The 24,290-nt window shown below is 40.1% G+C and overlaps 1 protein-coding gene across 4 annotated transcripts in view; it reads right to left on the reverse strand.

The window, feature by feature from the left end:
• Positions 1–24,290, reverse strand: part of AFF1 (AF4/FMR2 family member 1) — a 146,060-nt gene that overhangs the window by 115,497 nt on the left and 6,273 nt on the right. For 3 of the 4 annotated variants that reach the window (XM_039361186.1, XM_039361185.1, XM_039361183.1), the window contains exon 2: positions 20,353–20,412. In XM_039361186.1, the coding sequence (XP_039217120.1) occupies positions 20,353–20,384 (32 nt within the window). In that variant the 5' untranslated portion in view covers positions 20,385–20,412. Of the gene's footprint in view, positions 1–10,938; positions 11,353–20,352; positions 20,413–24,290 lie in introns of those variants that run through there. The other variant, XM_039361187.1, reaches the window with a different exon arrangement.

Here is a 24,290-nt window from a genome sequence, read left to right on the forward strand (position 1 = left end):
GAAAGATGGAAGGCAAAAGGAGAAGGGCACAGCAGAGGATGAGATGGTTAGACAGTGTCACTGACGCAGTGAACGTGAATTTGGGAAAACTCCGGGCGACAGTGGAGAAACGGCATCCTGACGTGCTGTGGTCCATGGAGTCATGAAGAGTAAGACACAACTTAACAAAAAAAAACCACCCCAGGATTTTTATTTTGATATACATCTCGATAATAAATAATTCCGTTTGGTTTTATTTGCAGGAACAAAGCAAAGATGCACAAGGCTCATTTTACAGATGTGAAAATCAAGTTGGGGAATATTGATTACAGTAGAAAGCCAACAAATGAGCAAAGGACTGCCAGATCTAACAAGATGAGCCAGAGAATGTTAAAAAAAAAAAAACCTGCTCAAGGTGACAACAAAACTAGCAGAGCAGGGTGTATAAGGCAGAAAGGAAGGAAGTAATTTGCTAGGATTGCAGTTTACTTTGCAGTTTGTTAATATTAGCCGGGAATCTAGACAATAAATGCTCTTGCAGTGAAAAGAGATGGTTATTCCAAGTCTTCTCTCACTGTTTCTTCAAACTCAATTTAAAACAGAGAATTAAGTCACATCAGAAAGAGCTCATCTTAAAACACCTTTCTTATAAAGGTAACCTAGGGCCAATCTTTTGATTTTTCTGGTAAATTAATTTTCTTTGGTGTTTTAGGAAACAATTTTGGTGTTACTCAATACTGTTTTGTTGACTATGCGATTCATATTAACTATTATCAACAAGAGCATTTATATTATTACTGTTATCTATATGATACTGAAGTTTTGTTGTTTATTAGTTTGGTTTATCAAACAGATTAGTAAATAACCAAAGATGCTTTTTCAAGAGGCAACTGGACTTTCTTGGGGTTTTTTAAAGATCTTTCGCTTCTCATCCATGAAGCTTCTTCAGCTTTGACTGGATGGTGGGGAATGGAAGGATTTATACTCCTTGCAGATAGCTGCATTCTTTTAGAACAGTGGTTCTCAACCTTTTTAATGCCGCGACCCCCAACTGGTCGTAAGTCAAGGACTACTCAACCGGTCGTAAGTCGAGGACTACTCAACTGGTGCAGCACCATTTGCAGAATGGGACTTTTGGCGGGCTCAGCAGGGCAGAGACAGCCTGGACAATTCCTATTGGCTTTTGAAAGCCAATAGAATTAGACTCTATTTAAGAGAGTCTATTCTATTGGCTTTCAAAAGCCAATAGAATAAAAGGGAGTAGCACAGCTAAGGAAAAGAGGAAAAAAATGGCGGACTGCATTGTTTGGCGACCCCTGTGAAATGGTCGTTCGACCCCAAATGGGGTCCCAACCCACAGGTTGAGAACCACTGTTTTAGAGAGTCATTGAGGCCACCTAGAAATTTATCTGGGTCCTCAGGGTCACCTGAGTAGTGCAAATGGGTATGGAGCCTTCTTGGAACTGCTGAAAGGACTGAGTTGTGGACAGGAGATAGATGATGTGGTATCCCTCTTTGACCCCTCTTTCAAACCAGCTGTTCCCCTATTTCAATCTTTTCCCATGAAAATACTTCCAGAACTTCAGAAACTATTTTATTCCTCAGCTAAATTCCTTCAGCCTGAAATAGTATGTTATCACTTTGATATAAACCACAAAATGTTGTTCTCAGGAAGAAACCAGTCATCAACAACTTGGCATTCTCTGTTAGATCTAGGACTGAAACTTCTCATCACTAAGGATCACAGCAGAGGTGGATGGAAATAATGGATACTGTAATTTAAAAGCATCTTATCAGGTGGCATCTAAAAGGGAAAATGAGACTTTCAGAAAGGCCAAGGCAGGTCCCAGCACCCTTTCATTTACAGAAAATGTATAACTCATCAACTTTCTCATATTCATTGTTTAAGGCTGCTGCAAGGCAAAACCCTGCCACAGATGTTTTCTGAGATATATTTTGGTTTAATGGAAATAATGGTAAAATTCCAAAGATCTGTACCACTTCCTCAACTGAACTAAAAAAAAAAAAAAATCTGTCCCAGATTGTTGGGAATCTAAGTGTTTACAAAAAGGATAATTTCTGAGTGGAGCGACTGTAAATGACTGGAAAGTAGAGTGTGTACATGCACTCATACCCACACATATATAAACATTTTCCCTAGCAACTGAATCAAAGAGGTTATCTCAAGAATGTAAGGGCAACAAGGAAATGATTCATCTCATGTTCAAGATTTCACCATAAGGTGGGAAATCCATGGCTCTTCAGAAGCTATTCACTGAATTATGACTCCACCTAAGGCAGGGGTCCCCAATCCCCAGCCTGCAGACCGGCATCAGTCCATGGCCCACCAGGAACCAGGCCACAAAAGTGAGGAAAGCCCCATTTGCACATGTGCGGGATCCAGGCAGCACGCGAAACCATATCTCCCCAGTCCACAGAAAAGCAACCCTCTATGGAACCGGTCCCTGGTGCCCAAAAGATTGGGGGCCGCAGACTTCAGGGATACTGATATTAACTTCCAATGTGTGTGTATGTTAAATGTGTGTACATCTGAACGATATCAGAATGGGGAAGGCTATTATAGTATATTTGCTCTTTTTGGGGGGGGGAACGTAATGGAGAAAAATCTAAGCAAATCAATATATGCCCAGCCCTGTTGTTATTGCAAAAACCAGTTAAGCAACCTGAGTCTGCCTGGTTACAGTAGTCAATTACATAAAACTCTTAACAATAATTGAACTGGAATGCACAGATAGAGCTAAAGAAAAATGAAATCACTCAGAGACAAATTCAAAATTTGTCTTTCGTGCCTTGGTATTTCCACAAAGATTATCAGAAGTGGCCGTTTCTAATCTTTCATAGCTGGATTTGTTTTTCCTTGATTAAAAACAGTCTTTCCAGCTGCAGTACAACACATCTGGAAAATATCATGTTTAGAAGACTAGTGAAGCCAGTAGAAAGACATCAACTCCTGTGTGTTATTACCCATTTCAGTTGTCATACTCTACTTTCCATAGTTGAATCTTTACAAAGATATTAATATGCTGGTAGGGCTTTAGCTTGCTTATTTCCCATTACTTTTTTTTTTCTTGTTTTAAAGACACATGAGAAACACACTAACTGAACAGCACTTTTTTGCTCCTCAGTAGCTATCCATTTAGAAAAACCCTAAGTTTATATTTTTTCTTCACTGTTTAGAAATAATAGTATGCTGGGCCTTCTTTTCCCCTAGCAAAGATTTGTAAAATGTTGCCGAAGACGTAAGAAAGAGGTTGTTTGTGTGAATCTCAGAAGGCTGGAAATTTCTAAAGCTTGATTCCAATGCCTGATATTTTTTTCAAGAGAGGGAACAAATTGGAGCTTAGGAAGTTTGCTAACTGGATTATAGGTAGTTTACAAAGGTCACAAAATGCATGTTGGCAAATGTGTTGCAATACCCAGTATAATCTTAAGAGATAAGGGCCAGGCACAGAAATGTCTAATTATTAGGGCTGGGAAATTTACTTAATCTACTTATGTTATAAAACCAATACAATCTGCAGCCTATGCAAACTTGGCAGAATACATCCTGTTGAATCCTGTGGCAGTTTTTTCAGTGCAAGAATTGCAGTAGAAATCCATTTCTTTAAAAAAAAAGAGGCATATATTTAATGAAATATAAAGCCAGCCTTTCACCAATTCATCACCATCTACAGATTGCCTTGATATACATATGTTTAGTACAACAAATGCTAAAATATCCGATTTTTAAGAACCTTTGATGACTTTGAGTTCCTTTGAGTTCTCATCCTTGTCCTGCTACTGAGATGTTATGATTAAATCCAGAGTTCTCTAGTCTAGACCATTTTAATTCCCTGTCATTAGAGGACCTTTTTGGATACAAAATATGAAAAGTGGGCTTGAACATCTATCCCATAAAAACTAAAAACCAAAACACACTGTCAATCTGAAAATTTGAGTCAGTCTGAAAACTTGGGTAGTATTGTGCAATACTATCTGTGGAAGCCTATTCAAAACACCATAAGGAAGTGAAGAGAAGGAATTATATATAAATAAAAAACCATGTGTTTTGCAGCCAGAAAGTCCTAACCAGCCAACTCAGGGTTGGGGAGGATCTTAATCCAAAAACCGTAACCAAAAGGCATAGATAATAATGGCAGAACAGGGTAAATGTTGGTAAACTCAACTTCCTATATTCTACATTTATGTACGTACTTTTAATACATGCATAAAATATGTAAATCCTAGTAGATCTGAATACCATGTTTTGGAGAAGATGCCTACAGGTGTCTACAGGCTAAAGAAATCAACCTGTACTACTGTATGTGACTTTAATATTCATATTTGATAGTACCGTAACACAGGGATTATTTATTCCCAAAATGACTATATCAAAGCTCTCTTCATTATCAACCAGCCTGACTTAATAGGTTAACGCCTATGGAGATTCCCAGTCATCCAGGTCATAGTTATCTCAAAAGTGTTTTTTCATGACTCAACTGGATTTTCTTGTTTTTCTTTGAAAACCTTTCGCTTCTCATCCAAAAGAAGCTTCTTTAGAGCTGAAGAAGCTTCTTGGATGAAAAGCGAAACGTCTTCAAAGAAAAAACAAGAAATTCCAGTTGCCTCCTGAAAAAGCACCTTTGGGTTAATAGGCCAGTGTTTCTCAACCTTGGCAGCTTGGAGATGTATGGACTTCAATTCCCAGAATTCCCCATGCTGGCTGGAGAATTCTGAAAGTTGAAGTCCACACATCTTCAAGCTGCCATAGTTGAAAAACACTGGTATAGGTCAGGGGTAGGCAACCTTGGCTCTTTTATGACTGGTGGACTTCAACTCCCAGAATTCCTGAGCCAGCATGGCTCAGCTTGTAAACTCTCCCTTTCCCCTCAGCGTGGCTGGCTCAGGAATTCTGGGAGCTGAAGTCCAGAAGTCATAAAAGAGCCAAGGTTGCCTACCCCTGGTGTAGGTCATATCAGTCTTACAGAGATGCCCTGGAATAGGAAAATCCAGAAAATTCACAGCAAAAATTATAAGACAAGCTAGGATATTTATGGCAACTTGAGAAAGAAGAGCCTACATGCAAGCAGAGGGCAGTGACCTTGTCACACATTCTTGGACCAACAGATCATTTTATTTATGTAAGCTATCCTCGGAGAATTCTTACCCTTTAAAGGTGGCTTAGAAACATTTAAAATCAATCGATACAGTAAGGCGTAATGAATGAATAATGAATGAAGAACTATTTCATTTATGATTTGTTTCTGTAAGAAATCAATAAATAATAACAAACGTCTGGGTGTTGCCTCTATTTGTGCATTACTCAAAGGGGACAAAATAAAATGCTGGTCTGTTCAGCAAAACATCACCATTAGCTGAGGCTGCCACTTGGTCCAGCATAATTAAACACAGTTTCTCTACATTCCCAACATCCCATTTGGTCGAAAAGAACAACACACCAAACCTGGAGAAATATTCATGTCCAAATCTGCAACCTGAGCTCTTGAATCTGGAAACATTTTTTCTAAATCTTACATACAAGAGGAAAGGTTGTGATTAACGATGAAAAAATTGCCCTCCCTATAGACATATATATTCTCCCTTACACATGCTATAGAGCAGGGGTGCATTGTATAAACCAGTGGTTCTCAACCTGTGGGTCGGGACCCCATTTGGGGTCGAACGACCATTTCACGGGGGTCACCAAACAATGCAGTCCGCCATTCCCCGCCCCCTTTTCCTTAGTTGTGCTACTCCCTTTTATTCTATTGGCTTTTGAAAGCCAATAGAATAGACTCTCTTGAATAGAGTCTAATTCTATTGGCTTTCAAAAGCCAATAGGAATTGTCCAGGCTGTCTCTGCCCTGCTGAGCCCACCAAAAGTCCCATTCTGCAAACAGTGCTGCACCAGTTGAGTAGTCCTCGACTTACGACCTGTTGAGTAGTCCACGACTTACGACCGGTTGGGGGTCGCGGCATTAAAAAGGTTGAGAACCACTGGTATAAACCAAGAAGCAAAAGCTCCTTGAATTTGGACCCTTATATCTTTTCAAAGTGGCACCTGAATTATCATTTTTAATTAGAAGATTTTAAAATACATTGTGAGTAATTACATTAACTGAACATAAACTGCAATTGTAGCTACATGCAGACTAAATTAAATCAGCTTCTTTCTTGATCCTGGACATTCACTTAACAGAATAACAGAGTTGGAAGGGACCTTCGAGGTCTTCTAGTCCAACCCCCTGCTCAAGCAGGAAGCCCTATACAATTTCAGACAAATGGTTGTCCAATCTGTTCTTAAAAGCCTCCCGTTTTGGAGCACTCACAACTTCTGGAGGCAGGTTGTTACACTGATTAATTGTTCTACGTATTAGTTCTAGGTTGCTTCTTTGATTTGACCCTTCCTAGTTTTGGGACAGCCCCCAGGGTACCCCTATTTATGTACACTTGCATGAGAAGTGATGTGCCAAAAACCAGGATTGAGAATAAATTGAAGATTACCTTAAGTTCTGAAGTACAATTAACACAATTCTAAAAATCATGATTTGGTTCCATTATCTGTAAATACAGATTGGTCTAACATCAGTTTCCATATCACAAGTTTTCCTCTCAAGAAAATGTTAAAACACAGAGTATTCACTATGATATATATATTTATCCTATACAGTAGCTGCCAAGATGCTTTAGGCAGAAGAGGAAATTTTTGATAAACTACCTTTATATCAATAGAACCTACAGCCAGTATAGAAGAATTATCTAGCTAAGCCTCATTTCCTTGCAAAAAAGATGGTCTAAAATAATTTGCATGCTTTCAGCTGGTTACCCTGGAAATTTAATGAAATTTAACTAATACTTTACAAAGAAAATATGATTATATTAGCCTCAACTCCACGCATTTCTAATATAGCTACTCCAAACACAAGCCCTATGATAAACGTTCCTGAAAACCCTGTATATCCTATAATAGCAATTCCAGCCTCAGCCTGCTGTGAACTTTGCTCTCAAGTAATTATGCACCGCACATAAATTGTGGTTATTTTCAAGATTAAACAGTGCAGAGTTTGTACTTGCCCAATCTTTAGCATGGGTGCTTGAATGTTCCTTTTTGAGACTGCCTTACAGACGAGGCAGTGATTGATGTCCCCAAATTTTATTTCCATGCATTATTTCACTGATAAAGGTTGAAGAGGGAGAAAAAGAGACTACAAAATATGATGGTTGACATTTTGCTTGGAAAATAAATCCCATGCCATTGGAAACAGATATGCTTTTTTTTCTTCGGGTCACTTTAAATATCAAGATTTACATTTCATTTTGAGCTTTCCAAAGGATAGTACACAAAGTTTGCACGAAACAGGAAACTCGGAGGCAGCATGTCAATCCAATTGTGTAGAAATGGCTTTCTGTCCTGAAGCAAAACAAAACAGAAGCCAAACAATCTGATCAAACAAGCTGGTATTAGAATTTTCTGGTTGTCAAGCTCCTGACTCATTCCTACATCTACAATTTGCTTGAAAGCAAATTAACACTAACTTGTCTGCTTGTTACTGAAAGCGCTGGCTCTGTAGAATATAAAGCGTAATGATGTAGTAAAGATGTGGATGACACCACTTAATGGGGGGGGGGGAAGAGAAGCAATAAGCCACAAGGGGGAAAAAAGTAAGAAACCAAGAAAGCTGAATGGCAAAATGGTATTGTCAAGCCAGTTTTTGGATCATCAGAGGTTATCATACCCTTTTAGGTCTCTGATGGCACTGGTGCTATGGAGTTATCTGGATACTACCACCATTCTCCTAATGGACTTCCTACTAAAGCTAACATCTGAAGAATGGTAGGTGCCGAGTAGCATAAAAGAAATAATGTAGCACCTTCTATTAACTTTGGGCATTGCATTTGAAATACAGTCTCTGGTTTCATAAAATCACAATCCGAAAGATGATTTGGGAATGGAGAAGTAATGAGTCACCTGTAGGCAAAATGGGGGGCATACAAGTCTAATAAATAAATAAAAGTCAATAACTCCAATGCCGATGAGGGGTCATTTGATCCTCCTGTTGGTAGCAATATCAAGCAAGGCCCGTTTTCTCCCCAAAAGTGATCTTCGTCTCCTCAATTTAATCCTGAGCGCACAACTTTTATACTTAAGCAGAACATATAAGAAAATGCATTAATCCTTACCTTCAATCTCTCTTGGCAATGCCCACCCTCTAATATTACTCAATACTGCAGAAGAAAGAGGTAGAAGAAAGCTGATAGACACGTGATATGAGCATACCATCAACATTCTTGAATGGCATACTGCAGTGTTTCCCAAACTTGACAATTTTAAGGCATGAGGACTTCAACTCCCAGAATTCCACAGCCAGCAATGCTGGCTGTGGAATTCTGGGAGTTGAAGTCCACATGCCTTAAAATTGTCAAGTTTGGGAAACACTGGCATACTGCAATTAGTGTACAAAGAAGAGACATTTTGGAGATTTAGTACTGTAGGTTATGTACAATGCAAATTTACAAGGATTCCAAGACCCACACCGGGAGGGAATTCACAAGAGCTGCAGTTACAATCCAACTTGCAGAGGCTGTACAGAATTATTAAAAGAAACATGGACTCCTTTCCAACAGAAGGACAAATAATTTGCTATCTTATCTATGTACACCTTTGCTTGGAAGGACTGAGTCCCCAAGTAAAGATACACAAAATTGCTGCATAACAGTGAAGATTTCATACATACTGTAACTATCCAAAAGCGAGACCAACTGACAAGATGCGAAATCATGATGTGGCTCCATTGGCTTGTGACTTAACATGTCAACCCAATATACTAGACTATTTTTTATAGATTAACCTATTGTGTGACCTAGCTCACTATGGATTATTCAGTAAACCATGGCTAAGCAAATGAAGGCTTTCAGTATTACATGAATGTGGTCCTGAGTTCATTGGGGCTCTCTTCAGGAAACTTCAAACAATCCCTAAAGTAATGTAGACATTGTAGCTCCAAGCAACAGAAAAAAAAATGATCACCAGAATCAATTCAACAAATGGACCTAAAATGGAAATCATGCATCAAAATCATGTTTCTTTATGCTGTTGTTTAACCGATTCTCAACAATCAATCGTAAGTGGGAAAAACTGGACAGTCCAATATGTAAATGCTACAGTATATCCTTCAAATAAAGCAAGGAGAACAACAATGTTGGAGGGCTTCTCATTGTTCTATTTGTTGCAGCTTCAAGAATCTAGTTCAGATTACCTTAATGGCTCTCCCATATATCAGACAATTTGGCTCCTGATCTCTGCCCCTAAAATGGAACCATTATAAGGAATTGCCTATCAACATTTGGAGACTTGATTCTTTCAATTTAGATATGGGCATTAATGCCTTCAATGGCTTGCTCTTGCATCAAACAGTTTGTAAATGCATCATAAACAGTTAAATCATGTGCAAGGCTTCCCTTCCCTCCCGTTATACACAGGATATACCCAAGACTTTTTTTCCCCTGCAGAGAACATAATCTGTGGCTCCTATCTGTTTTATCCTGCACAAAATGCAACTAGGCTCAGAATTATCTTCTCTAAAAGATACCAACAAAGGTAGACTTCTCCGACAATTCACTCTTCTGCATCAGACTCCCAACCCTGAAGTAGGCCATTACGTGCTTAAAGGCAAACGTTGAGGCTGGCAATTTATATAAGCTTTAGAGTGCTCTGGAAGATTATGGAAGGCAGCCAACAATTTGTACTTCCAATATCAAATCTTCAGCTGAGGACAAATGGAGTCACGGTTCCAAAACTTTGCAACACCCAACTAGTTGAACTTCCAGTGTCTACATTTGGTTTTATTAACCATAATTTCTCTACATTTGGATTTTCCCCTCCAACAGAAAATAAGGACATACCCATTGATTTACCAATTCCAAACTGGGTAACATACCTCCCCCATCTTATTACACAACTTAGTTTTCCAGCAGAGAAGGAACACTAATAGTTGGGGGGGGGAACCTATCTTGAATAAAATACGATTAGATTGTTGCATGAAGGAATAGGGAAGAGCGAGTCGGGCCCACAGCTTTGAATCATATTCCTTTAAATCCAGAAAGGCTGAAAAAATTATTTAGCTGGGTGATTTCTAATTTGAAAGAGAGGGAAAAAAAGGCCTCCCTCCCAGGAGTAATCCAAGATAATTAAGAGAAAGCATTTCCAAAGAGTTCATCTTCCATCTCATCGTTTGACAGTAACCAGAGATAATTACTCCGTTCTACTCATCTCCCCTTTAGAGTCCCAAAGAGCCTTGCCAGCCTTTGCCGACTCAGCAGATTCCCAGCTCACAGAAACCGTCTAGCTACCATTTTAAGGGCTGATCCAGAAAACAAGCCCTGAAAACACACGCAATTCAAACCCAGACACAGGATTCATTGTGCTAGCAGTTCATCTCTCCTTTCCCGACATCCACCCCACCCCAGCCCACCCCAGCCCAATTATAATCCCGTGGGGGAAAACCCGGCGGGAAGAACTATATCAATCAGCTGTTAACCAAGGTCCGAGTTTGTAACTGCTGTTTTTCGTGCTTTCTAGTACATTCAATTTAAAAGCCCGAAGGAAACGACAATCTTTCTTATTTTAAGCAGAGGGTTGTAGGGAAGAGGAGAAAGAGAAAAATAAATGGGGGGGGGGAGTTTTTTTTTCCTCTTTGAGCAACGGAGGCTGGCTTTATTTATTTATTTTAAACCACCACCATCACCCCTCCCCGGCGCTTCGTTCACCCGATCGCAAACTTTTGAACCCCGAAGGGAAACCCTGGGATCACGGCTTACCCACCAGAACAGGCACGACACGGCACGATTCACACGACAAGCAAAAGAGGAGCAATCACACCCGCCGCCGCCCCGTCCCCGAAACAACAGCCAGTGCAATTCAGCGCAACGCTACGGAACGCTTTTGTTTTGAATCCTTACCTTGACTGGGCAGCCATAGTGAAGCTTAGCAAGCCGGGCGTCTCCTGGCCATCAGCGGACTTTCGGGCCCCTTCCCTACCCCCCGCCCCACAGAAACTTCCCGGCCATTTGCCGTAACCTCGGGCCGCCCGGGAAAGACCAACCGCGGCAGGCTCCGCTCTCGCCCTCGGCAGCTTCCCCGGGGCCAGCCGCCCACCTTGCTAGCTCAGCCCTGCGCTAATTTTGATCGACATCCGGGCACCCGAGGGCCTCCTCCAGTCCGGCTGGACGTATTGCAAGTCACAAGGGAAGGGCCAGCAGAGGAGGGGCAGGGCAGGGCAGGGCAGGGCAACCAGGGGGCGGCTTTGCTCCCCGCCTCTGCACCCGCGCAGGTAAGGCCGGCCCGGCAGTCATGCCTGAGGCCGGGGCTGGAGAGCCGCGTGCGTAAAGGCGCGCGCCAGCACCATGCCAAGGCGCGCGCCGCTGGGGAGGGGTGTCCCCCGCTCGCCAAGCGCACGGCGGCTTTCCTGCGCTGGCTGGCTGCTTTCTCCAGCCCCCCCCCGCGCAAACCCCCTCTCCCCCCCCAAGTTGGCTTGGTACAATCCGCCTCCTTAAATGGACATCGTGTGCTGTCAAAGGCCAGAGGACGGAGGATTGGCTAAAGGGGAGGACAAGCCCGGCTGCTGGACCTATCGCTGTGGGGAAAGGCGCAGGAGCATTCCCCAGAGGGCACCGAGAAAGGAAGAGCGCGGAGGCGAGAGGAAGGCGACCCGCCGATGCCTCGAGGGGCCAGCGATGCCCGACGGGCCGCGCAGTTCTCGGATGTCCCCTTAGCAAGACCGCGAGGGATTCTCTAGCTGGAGCAGGAGAGGGGCACGCGTGGTGGGCAACTGCCAAGGGGAGCAGCTATGCCAGCGGCACCGCTGAAAGATTGTTTGCACCACATCTTTGCCTTATTTAGGGCAAGAAAAACTAAATGCACAGATCTGGAATAGGTGGTACCTGGCAAAAAAGTAGTGACTGTGAGAGGGAACTTGGGAGTCCTAGTGGACAATCACTTAAATGTGAGCCAGCAATGTGTGGCAGCAGCCAAAAAAGCCAAGGCAACCCTAGGTTGCATTATCAGAGATAGAACCAAGATCACATGAAGTGTTAATATCACTGTATAACGTCTTGGTAAGACTACACTTGGAATAATATCCACATTTGGTTCCCACCATATAAAAAAGAGAGAATATAGATAAAAGCAACAAAGATGATTAGGGGACTGGAGGATAAACATATGGAGAATGTTTGCAGGAATTGGGTACATCTAATTTAATGAAAAATAGGACTGGGGGGTGTGTGTGAGACAGGATAGCAGTGTTACAATATCTCAGGGGCTGCCCCCAAAGAAGAGGGAGTCAAGCTATTCTCCAAAGCACCTGAAATCAGGCCAAGGACCAACGGATGGAAACTAATCTAAGGAGAGTAACAACCTGGAACTAAGGAGAAATTTCCTGACAGTTAAAACGATTGATCGGTGGACAACTTGCCTCCAGAAGCTATGGATGCTCTATCACTGGAGGTTTTTAAGAAGAGATTGGACAACCTTGTGTCTGAAATGGTATAGGATTTCCTGCCTGAGCAGGGGGTAAGACCTCCAAAGTCCCTTCCAACTCTGTTATTCCGTTATAAGCTTGGCATGAACCCGAATCCCTGAACTGATTACTCAGGTGGCAAGTTCAAGGATTTACCAAAGCCCTTGCCCCAGCTCTGCATGTCATCCTTGTTCTGGGTTCTCCTCACAAAGGGAATTGCATCTAAGCCAGTGGTTCTCAACCTGTGGGTCGGGACCCCATTTGGGGTCGAACGACCATTTCATGGGGGTCGCCAAACAACGCAGTCCACCATTTTCCCCCCCTTTTCCTTAGCTGTGCTACTCCCTTTTATTCTATTGGCTTTCAAAAGCCAATAGGAATTGTCCAGGCTGTCTCTGCCCTGCTGAGCCCGCCAAAAGTCCCATTCTGCAAACGGTGCTGCACCAGTTGAGTAGTCCTCGACTTACGACCGGTTGAGTAGTCCTCGACTTACGACCGGTTGGGGGCCGCGGCATTAAGAAGGTTGAGAACCACTGATCTAAGCCTTTTTAGCTTGCAGGTTTTTAGTTTGCAGCTCATCCAACAGTTGATACAGTGCATCACAGAGAACTGGGTAAGCCCCTCATGTGAACATCCCATTTTCCCCTCACTGCTTTCTGCCAAATGAAGTCAGTGTATGATAAAGGAACATGTCTGTGGAGATTCTCAATCATCCAGGTCATGGTTGTCCCAAAGGTGCTTTGTCAAAAGGCAACTGGATTTTGTTTTTCTGAAGAACTGAAGAAGCTTCTTGGATGAGAAGTGAAACGTCTTCAAGGAAAAAACGAAGTCCAGTTGCCTTTTGAAAAAGCACCTTTGGGATAAAAGGAGCATATACAGAAAACACAAAAGTATTGGTGGAACGATTTGGATTATATTGAGTCCTGTTGTCGTCTTGAAGGGAAATGATGACTCTGTCTGATTGTGATTTATATTCAGTCTTACATACCATGAAAGGGGTATCATTCCTGCGTGATTGTCTGGGTCAATTAAATTTACTGATTTCCCTCCAAAATGGGCCTGCATTGATTTTCGATTACAGACTAGTTCAGGGGTAGGCAGCTTTGGCTCTTTTATGACTAATGGACTTCAACTCCCAGAATTCCTGAGCCAGTATGACTGGACTAGTTCATTGGGGGAGGGGGGGAAAGCCCACAGAAAAAGTGCAGCCCATTGATGACTCTCTCACTTAATTTGTTCGGCACTTTGCTCTACATTGGAGCAGAGCATAATTGTTATGTTTCCTCTATTCAAATATTGTTAAAGGATAGAATATTGGTTTCAAGCAAAATCTCTTTTGGATAAAGTAAAAAATAATGCCTTGGTCAGGCACCAAGTGTCGTTTTTGTTTTTGTTTTAAATCACAGCATGAAGCAAATGGTATTTTTAAACCATTTACAGGTAGTCCTCGACCTACGACCACAATTGAGCCCAGAATTTGTGTTAAGCGAGACAGTTGTTAAATGAGTTTTGCCCCATTTTATGACATTTCTTGCCACAGTGGTTAAGTGAATGAAGTTGTTTAAGTTAATAACCCAGTTGTTAAATGAATCTGGGTCTTCCCCATTCACTTTGCTTGTCAGGTGATCGTACAAGGGGATCACCTGATCCCAGGACATTGCAACCGTCATAAATAGGAGCCAGTTGCTAAGCGTCTGGATCACCTGAACGTTGGGGATGCTGCAACAGTCGTAAATGTGAAAAATGGTCATAAGTCACATTTTTTTGGTGCTGTTGTAACTTTAAATGATCACTAAATGAATGGTTGTAAATGGAGGACTATCTGTATTTAGCAGACATTCCTCCTCATTTCTGTCCCATCTTTAATTCTTACTAAAGAATTGCATGCACTGTTTTGTGAAAAGTGTGTGGCTGGCATTATAAAAATATTTACATTTTAAATTAACCGATTGACTACTTGCATATAATCAAGTAAATCTCTTTAGTTTGAGTGCGTGCATAATTGTTTTAATTCCCTACTCAGTTATGAAGTTTCTAGAAAAGCTGGAGCTAATCCCTTTATTTTATCCAAGCCGTTTCTGGGCTGTCTTGAGAATACTAGAGAAAAGAAAAAACAATGTGATTCATTATTTTATCCTGTAGTGTATTAAATATGGCTAAAATAACACTGTATCAAAGTAATATAATGTATTATGTATGCTTTATAACAATACAATAAACAAATTAAATTTCAAAATATTAACATTGATTAAACAAAATTAAAAAGAAAAATGTAGTTTTTTTAAATTTATTAATTTCTGTTTATTATATCGCTCATTTTTATTTCAACTTACTGAGGAAATATATTCTTCAAAATACAAAATGATTATTTGCACTGTACATGGACAGCTTAGGTCCAGGGAGTTTTAGATAATACATCTCCTTACTTATATTACAGCTTAGACCATTGTTTCAATGCACTAAAAATTGAAAGCAAGTTTTAAGACTTTTTAAAATAAAATTTAAAAAAACATAGGGACTTAGTTGTGCAAAAAACTGACAGATTCCCCATTTCTGGAAGTAAAAGCTGTTTTTTTAAGAGATTGATTCTGTGTTGAAAAGAAAATTAAAGGATTTTTTACATATATATATATATATATATATTTCCAAGAAGATTTTATTTCAGACAGGATTTATTTATTTGCATTAAGGTAAATTTCAAATATTGATTCTGCAGGGTCCAAAAAATAGGAAATGCTTAGCAAGAAAAAGACAGGATAGGCAGACTGCTGCACAAGTATTTTAGATTTCAGAGCAACCCTGATGGGGAGAACCTCCAATTGCACATACATGCAGCAAAGATCAAATAAAGCGTTCAAGGTAGAAGAACTGTGTGCTTACCAGCATGTTTGCTTTTATCTGGAAAAAAGGAGCTGTCAGGTTAGGGGAGAGCAAGTAACACAAGGACAAGTAGATAATCAAAAGCCCTCAACAGAGTAAACAGTGCAAAACAAAGATATAAAGTAAATCAGCCTCTCCCTCTTTCTCTCACTCTCTCACACGCACACCCGTTTAAAGCCCAAGAAAAAGGAAGAAGAAATGCAAGGGTTCCAGTGCACTTTAAAAAACTCCCAGCTTCCAAGGTCTCAGATGTGACAGGGCAAAATATAAAAGTTGAGCTATTTCTGCATCAGAAGCAGCACACACACACATACAACTCATCTGCACATTATTGGCACCGTTTTATAAAGCCTTAGTAAGACCACACTTGGAATACTGCATCCAATTTTTGGTCACCACAATATAAAAAAGATGTTGAGACTCTGGAAAGAGAGCAAAAAAAGAGCAACAAAGATGATCAGGAGACTGGAGGCTAAAACATGAAGAACGGTTTCAAGAATTGGGTATGTCTAGTTTAATAAAAAGAAGATCTAGGGATGATGATAGTAGCGTTCCAATATTTGAGGGGCTGCCACAAAGAAGAGGGGGTCAACTTATTTTTCAGGAGCAGAAGGCAAGACAAGAAACAATGGATGGAAACTAATCAAGGAGAGAAGCAACCTAGAACTAAGGAAAAATTTCCTGACAGAACAATTAACCAGTAGAACAGCTTGCCTTCAGAAGTTGTGGTTGCTCCATCAATTTTAAGAAGAGACTGGACAACTACTTGTCTGAAATTGTATAGGCAGGGGTGTCAAACTGCTGGCCTGCAGACTGGTGCCTCTCGCCAAAACCGCACCCACCCCATTGCTGGCAATGGGGGAAAAGTCACCATACACGTCATGTGACATTGCAAGTTTGACACCCCTGGTATAGGGTCTTCTGCTTGAGCAGGGGATTGGAACAGAAGACCTCCAAGGTCCCTTCTAATTCTGTTATTCTGTTATTTATTCTGCTTTTGGTTACTCTTCCCACCAGAAACCCTATTAACATCAGTTCTTCAGAAGAATTGGAGGAGCATCTAATAAAATACTGATGCAAACTTCTGCCAAGACAAGTGAAGACTCATTAATTAAGATGATAGTCTTAACCACCATTTGCATCCGAAAGAAGTTTCTCTACCGTGGAAGGTGAAAGAGTCAGCTGCCTATTGTGAATCCCAGTGCTTTAAACATGCAAATAAAGGCCTTTTCATTTTACTTTGCAAATAAATGAACTCCTACTGAGGCAGGGTTCTCCCCACCTCCATCCAAGCAACAAATAATCCAGTTCCCCAGCTAAAATTGTTCAGAGCTTCAAAATCAGGATATAAAATTTTTAGAGAAAAAGTACAATGTATCCTAGAACATCTGCTATAGATATTCATTTGTATTCAGGAGTCAGAGTTATCCTACACACTTTCATCCATCACTTTTGGAACCTTTGAAAATTTTCGGTCATCGTGAACCCTATAAATGGAGAGCTTCGCTGATAAAAAATATGCTATTTATCATCAATAAGTATTACAATGTACACTTTGTCCAAAGTCAGTCATAAGACCACTGTTCTAATTTCAAACAGTCACTAAACGAATGGTTGTTAAGTCGAGGACTATCTGTATTCACATACTTTCTATCTTTCAGTCACATTTCCAAAAGAATTGCTTCAAGAAAGGCCAATGTGTGTTCAGAGATGGTTGTGGTGAGCAGTTAGGAGGGTGTTTAGTGTGCCAGAATAGCTGAGCACAGAATTTCAGCAAGAGGCTACAAACAGGAATGTCAACATTTTTGTAAATTGTTCTTCCTCATCTACACTGCTGTAGAAATAGCCTGTTCGTGATCTACAGCACTTCATCAGTGTGTTACCGTCATTCTGGAAAGCTTAATAGTGTCATTTTCCTTGTTCTGCAACAGGGGTAGATAGATTATCTGTACTTCTAGATAAGTCAGGAATTCTGGGAGCTGAAGTCCACAAGTCATAAAAGGGCCAAGTCTGAAGACCCCTGTTCTACAACAACACATCCCTTTGCAAGCAACTGAATGTAACATATGCAGAAGCTTATGTGTTCCTGACAGCAAGAGAGGAAGCTGTGAAGAGTGTTAAATAGCTTGATTTATATGCCAGTTGAATTGAGGCAAGAATGCACAGGCAGAAAACAATTTGTTCTTCAGATTCACTGTAACCGTCAGATCTGTCTTTGTGTGATATGGATGCAGTTTAAGAAAGGTGCATGTCTAAACAGAACAGTACTCCAGAGAACGGCCTTTTTTTTTTTTTACGTTTTAAAGTTTTGGTTTTAAAATTTGAGCATGTACCTCTTGTGATCTAGGAACATTAATGTTGAACAGCCCAAATTATCAACCGTCAAGCACTTTTTAGTCAAAAGGCAGGGGATAATTTTTAACTAGCATAAAATAATTATCAATCAGTTCATAATCGTGCAAACCCACCATATTTGGCAGTATTTAATCTCAGCAAATCAAATACTTTGGCTACCTAAGGAGAAGGAAGGACTCACTGGAGAAGAGCCTAATGCTGGGAAAGATTGAGGGCAATAGAAGAAGGGGACGACAGAAAATGAGGTGGCTGGATGGAGTCACTGAAGCGGTAGGCGTGAGCTTTAATGGACTCCAGAAGATGGTAGAGGACAGGAAGACCTGGAGGAACATCCATGCGGTCGCGATGGGTCGGACACGACTTCACAACTAACAACAACAACAATCTCAGCAAGTTTAAGATAAGCAGATTTCAACGCCTAGAATTCCCCAACAATATAGGAAGTAATAAAGTTCTTTCAAAACAATGAAATCAACCACCACATCTACTCACATGTTTTTTTTTTAAAAAATCCAAGATGGGAACAATTACCTGTTAGTTCATCTCTTTGAAAAAAAATAGCCTGCTGATTTATTTAAAAAGTAAAGACTCTCCAATGATCACATGTACGCATCTATGTCATTCTCTTTACAGTATTGGACTGGTATCCTGTTGCTGAAGTCTGGTTGTAGACTGGACCAATCTAGTCCATAATTTCTGGTAGTCTCTCAACCAAATAGTATCAGAGTCCTGCTTAGTTTCCAACAACAGTCAAAGTCAACAAACTGCTGCTGAGTAATAGGCCAGGGCACTTATTACCTTAAATATGGAACTTGGGGTCTTCTTGTTACCCTTGATCATACTAGCTATAACTGGTAAGAACTGTAGTTAGCAACATCTGATAGGATATGATATACACTGTATGTCATCACTGCTATGTTTAAGTCAACCAACCTAGTTGATCTAGAACAGTGGTTCTCAACCTTTTTAATGCCGTGACCCCCAACCGGTCGTAAGTCGAGGACTACTCAACTGGTGCAGCATTGTTTGCAGAATGGGACTTTTGGCGGGCTCAGCAGGGCAGAGACAGCCTGGACAATTCCTATTGGCTTTTGAAAGCCAATAGAATTAGACTCTATTCAAGAGAGTCTATTCTATTGGCTTTCAAAAGCCAATAGAATAAAAGGGAGTAGCACAGCTAAGGAAAAGGGGGGAAAAAATGGCAGACTGCGTTGTTTGGCGACCCCTGTGAAATGGTTGTTCGACCCCAAATGGGGTCCCGACCCACAGGTTGAGAACCACTGATCTAGAAGGCTAAGCAAAGTCAGCCATTTGGAAGTCAAAAAATTTCCTGGAAGATCGCAATGGTAGGTCATTTCCATACGGCTGCTAAGTCGACTGCATTGACATATCTTAAAGCCACATTCATTTTCAAAGGGTCTTTTTAGTCTGACTTATCTAAAAATACAGATAATCCCCGACTTACAATTGAGCCCAACATTTCTGTTGCTAAGCAAAACAGTGGTTAAGTGAGTTTTGCTCCATTTTATGGCCTTTCTTGCCACAGTTCCTATCACTGCAGTTAAGTTAGTAATACAGTTGTACAGTGAATCTGGCTTCCCCATTGACTTTGTTCGTCAGAAAGTTGTAAGCGGTGCTCACATGATCCTGGGATACAAATATGAGCCATTTGCCAAGTGTCTGAATTTTGATCGCGTGACCATGGGGATGCTGCAATGGTTGTAAATGTGAAAAACAGTCATAAGCCACTTTTTTCAGTGCTGCTGTAACTTTGAACAGTCATTAAACAAATGATTGTAAGTTGAGGACCACTTGTAATACATTTGGTGTCAGGCTTAGTGAGGGTTTTTCCATTGGTTTTGCTTTTACCTGACCAACCAGAACACAAAGCAGGACTGAAAAACACCTGCTTCATCTCATGAATTTGTCTCATTATATACATTGTATTACTCTTAACATCTAATGAGTCTTAATGAATGGAATCATATAGTCTTGGTGTGACTATATACCAGGGATAGGCAACCTTGGCTCTTTTACGACTCGTGGACTTCAACTCCCAAAATTCCTGAGCCAGCATGGCTCAGCTTGGAAACTCTCCCTTTCTCCTCAGCATGGCTGGCTCAGGAATTCTGGGAGTTGAAGTCCACGAGTCATAAAAGAGCAAAGGTTGCCTACCCCTGATATATACCATCTGGGGATTCTAAAAGTTGTACAGTAATTTCAAAACCCACCCAGCTTACAATAATGACAACAATACGCCAACTTTGCTTCAAGAGTACCCAGCAAATCATAAACTTTCAGAAGACTAACAATCTTTCTCCAACAGCTACAGGAAGAAAGCAGGCACACAAACATAAACAGATCTTCAAGAAATTACTATCAATTGCTTCTGACAATTTCCCACCAAGCTGTAAAGAGTTCCAAGTATTAATGTTAACATAAACATGTAATGTTTTGTTCTTGGCATTTCTTTGGAAAAAAATGGTACCCAAAAGAGGAACTACACAAGGATAAGTAGGGGAAGTTTATAAAAAAGAAAGTTTAAAAATACACAGGGAGAAAAACTAGAAAAAATAGAGGGGAAATGAGAAGCAAGTAGAGTTTTAGATTAAAACCTTACCTGTTTTTGTTGCTTGTGTTTGTGGAAGTCATCTCGAGAATTCTGTGCAAATCAGATCATCTTGAAAAGAAGAAATAAATATCAGCCATCAACTGATAATGCGCTTTTCTGAAGAAGATCATCCTATTTATATACTGCTTTTAAATTACAATGTCATTTCTCCTATCTAACTTAACTATTTTCAAGAGCAATGATCTGGGAGGAGTTAACAGTATCTATACATTGCAGATCTTTTGAATTATTTCTTTTTCATATTGAAAGATTTTTGAGGAAAGCTTTAAGGAGGAATTTAATAATCTGAAAAGCTGTGTCCTTTACAGTGACAATGAAACTTAGTTTAGAATAGATCAAATAATCTAATACTCCCACATAGTGCAAGATGAAACGCTCAAATCCCTATCTGGATAATAAAGCTCATTTGGATCAATATTTACTCCACAAAAAGACCATGTTTTCTTCCAAATAAATACCTGCAGGAAAGGGTCTCTAGAAACATAAAAATGGGGAATAACTTGCTGAAAAGGCTAGTTGCTCTTGAAGGTTACTTGTGGCTTTGTAGCTGAAGAAACTGCTTATGCAATGTGTTTTAACTGTAAGAACTCTTAAGAACTTTTCCTGGTTCTGTTATCTCTCCTTTTTGCTTTCCATGTGTCCATTTTGCCCTCTTTCATCTTGCCCTTCCCTTTTAACCCCATCTCCAACCTAATTTTTTTTCTTTTGTTTTTGCTGGAAGTGAAGGGGGGAATTTCTGATAAGTTGTACTTGTCACCGTGTGTAAGAGTGTACATTTCCATGAGGGAGAAAACAGTTAATATATGCAGATGATCAGTTATTTCAATTGAGAAACATCATTTTATGTGCAATTAAATGCACACATATGCAGGTATGTAGCCCTTGTCTGTTGTACAAATCTGGACTATTATTAAGTAATAGCACAAAAATCCTGAAAGCCCTTTATCACTATATAATGGTGTTTGGATTTTTGCAGCCCAGAGGCGTGAGCATTAATAATGTTCTTAAGCACTGTCAGAAATTAAAATAGGAGTTGTACTCTTGGATATTTTCTGGGATTATATTCTCCTGCCTGTGGCCATCCAAGTGGTTGAGAATGCAGTTTGGATACGGATTTTTGCAGCCCAAATACAATAGACTTATCTTTTTTGGATTGTGGCTTGTGACAAACAAACAAATATACACATATGCACTGATAGGTATAACAAAAAATGTAACACATGCAAATATTTATTGGTATGGCTGTTCCCAGTTGGAAATTCTAACAGTTGTACTATTAGGGTATATTTGTGTCTGGTTCCAGTGCAGGGGGTAAACCTAAGTTTTGAAAGCTGGATATTGCCTAAGGTACATAGATGCATATACATACTCATTGGTAAAACTGTACATAGAACACCATAGACAGACCAAAAAAATAAATACATGGATTATAGAAAAAAATAAATTGAAATATAGGTAGTCCTTGACTTACAACCCCAACTGAACCCAAAATTTATACTGCTAAGCAAGACAGTTAAATGAGTTTTGCCCCATTTTACAACCTTTACCTTGCCACAGTTGTTAAATGAATCACTGCAGTTGTTAATAACATGGTTGTTAAGTGAACCTGGCTTCCTCACCGACTTTGCTCATCAGAAGATCACAAAAGGTGATCACATGACCCTGGGACACTGCAACCGTCATAAATATGAGCTACTTGCCAAGCGTCTGAATTTTGATCACGTGGCTATGGAGATGCTGCAACGGTCATAAGTGTGAAAAATGGTCATGTCACTTTCTTCAGTGCTACTGTAACTTTGAATGGTCACTAAATTCTCATATTTTGGACATATTATATGAATACTCATCTCCTATGAGAAGTCCATAATACTAAGAGAGGTGAAAGGAAAGAGAAGACAACGAGAAACAATGTCCAGATGGATGGACCAGCTCTGATGATGTTACCTAGTTTGAGTAATGAAACATCTGCAAGAAAACAACCAAGCTCAGAGAGCACCAAGGATCCTTCATGGCAACTCCTGAGTTACACATATTATTGGGTAGATTGAGTTGCAGCGATGATGAGTGGACAGGTAGAAGATCTGAGTCAACATTAACTTGATAACACATCACCAATTCATATACTATATATGGGGGGGGAGGGGAGGGGATTGGCTTAAATTCAGAACTGAAAGGTATATGCCGATTTAAGCTATAAATGCCAATCTATTTACAAGTTGATTAAAAATATCAGAAGAAAATGGAACGCAGAGGAAGAATCCAAGTAAATATTAGCAAAACAAACAGTGGGAACTCCAGACCTGTTGTTCCTTCCCCAGAAGCATAAATGGACTTTTTTTCCACCCATCCTCCAGTATGCGTGCCATTTACTATCTCACAGTCATCTTCAGCACTTTAAGAATGCCAAAATGCCAGAGGCTTCCTCTAAGCATAGCATAGGAAGATTGTTCTTTTTCAAGTGGTTTTCTGAAAACCCAGCATTGCCTTCCCCAGTAGCAGTCAAGTCTAGAATGTTTATTGTTGCTCAAAATACTTACAAAGTAGATATATAATAGTTAAACCCTTGAAAAACCCTATAAGCTCCTTCCTTTCTTCCTTCCCTCTTCCCCTCCCTCCCTTCCAAAAAGCATGTAGGAAAAATGACAGCAGCTATAATTTCTGAAAATTCGGTGAAAAGCCTAACATAGACATGAAGAAGTAGGATCTTGTCTTTTATGTGTATGAGAGCTGGCCCATATAGGCTAGTTAGCCAATGGAGGCTAAAGTTAAGAATATCTGCTGGAGAAGAGGATTTCCTAATAGAGGAAACATTTGTTTCAAGAACTGTTAAGGCAGAAACAGACAGCAGACCACCTGGACCAGGCTGAAAATGTCTTTTGCAACCAGTTTTCTAAGTCCAAAAATTAGAAAACAGAAAACTGGTGAATTAAGAATGGTTAGCGTGAACGTGCTTTTCTAGAAGAAAAGGGCAATGTATAATTTATGCAGAACTTTTTATTAAGAAAGAATGCAGTTGGTTTGAGTATGGAGCAATGTTCATTTTAACAACAGAGGTGTGCAAGATTTCACTTTCTGTCTGGACAAGGCTGCCAACCAGTTGTTATCTATGTCCTTATCTCTTGTGGGTTGCCAATCATCAGCCAGGTTTCACAGGATGCTTACATGTACCAACTAGCAAGTGATGGTTTTACCAAATCACTTGCAGGTTGTCAGGCTCAGAAATTTGTGCTGAGTGAAATCACGCCCAGCATGATTGGTGTGCTGAGATGGAGTCTGTAGCTCCAGTTTTTGGAACAAGAAAAACAGGAAAAACAAAACCTGGGAAAATGTAACTACAGTATAGGAGCGTTTCTCTGCCACAAAGGTTCATGAAAAATCCTGTTCCATGTTTTTCTCCCCACCAGTGTTATCTTTGTTTGAAAGGAAAATATTTAGACTCATGCAGTTTTCACTTGAAATGTAGTCTGAAGCAAATTCTGAACAGAAGCCAAAATGCTGAATCTATTTTAAGGTAGGCTCTGCTGAAAACGTGCAATTTAACTAAGGCCATTGGTTTGGGGACCTGTCAAGGCCCCTGCAGATGTTCCAACTCAACTATAATGTTCTGTCAGGGGAAGCTATAACAATTATGCCTGATCAATATTTATATTAACTTTATTAAATATTTGTGTTAATGCATTAAATTATATTAAATATCGTTCTGGCTTTTCTCCATCCATTTATTTTATCCTGGTTCCATTCATTTTTTGATGTGAAGCCTTCAGATTTTTTTTTTTTTTTTTTTTTTTTTTTTTATTAAAAGTTTTATAAATTTTACAAAAAAAAACAAGAACAATACAGAACAAAAAACAACATATACAAAAGAAAAAAAAATTAAACAATACATATAAAAAAAACCCCCACCCCACACCCCTCCCAAAAACCCT

The sequence above is a fragment of the Crotalus tigris genome, unplaced genomic scaffold (genome assembly GCF_016545835.1).
Source record: "Crotalus tigris isolate CLP2741 ecotype Arizona unplaced genomic scaffold, ASM1654583v1 scf7180000019218.882973, whole genome shotgun sequence".
NCBI lineage: Eukaryota > Metazoa > Chordata > Lepidosauria > Squamata > Viperidae > Crotalus > Crotalus tigris.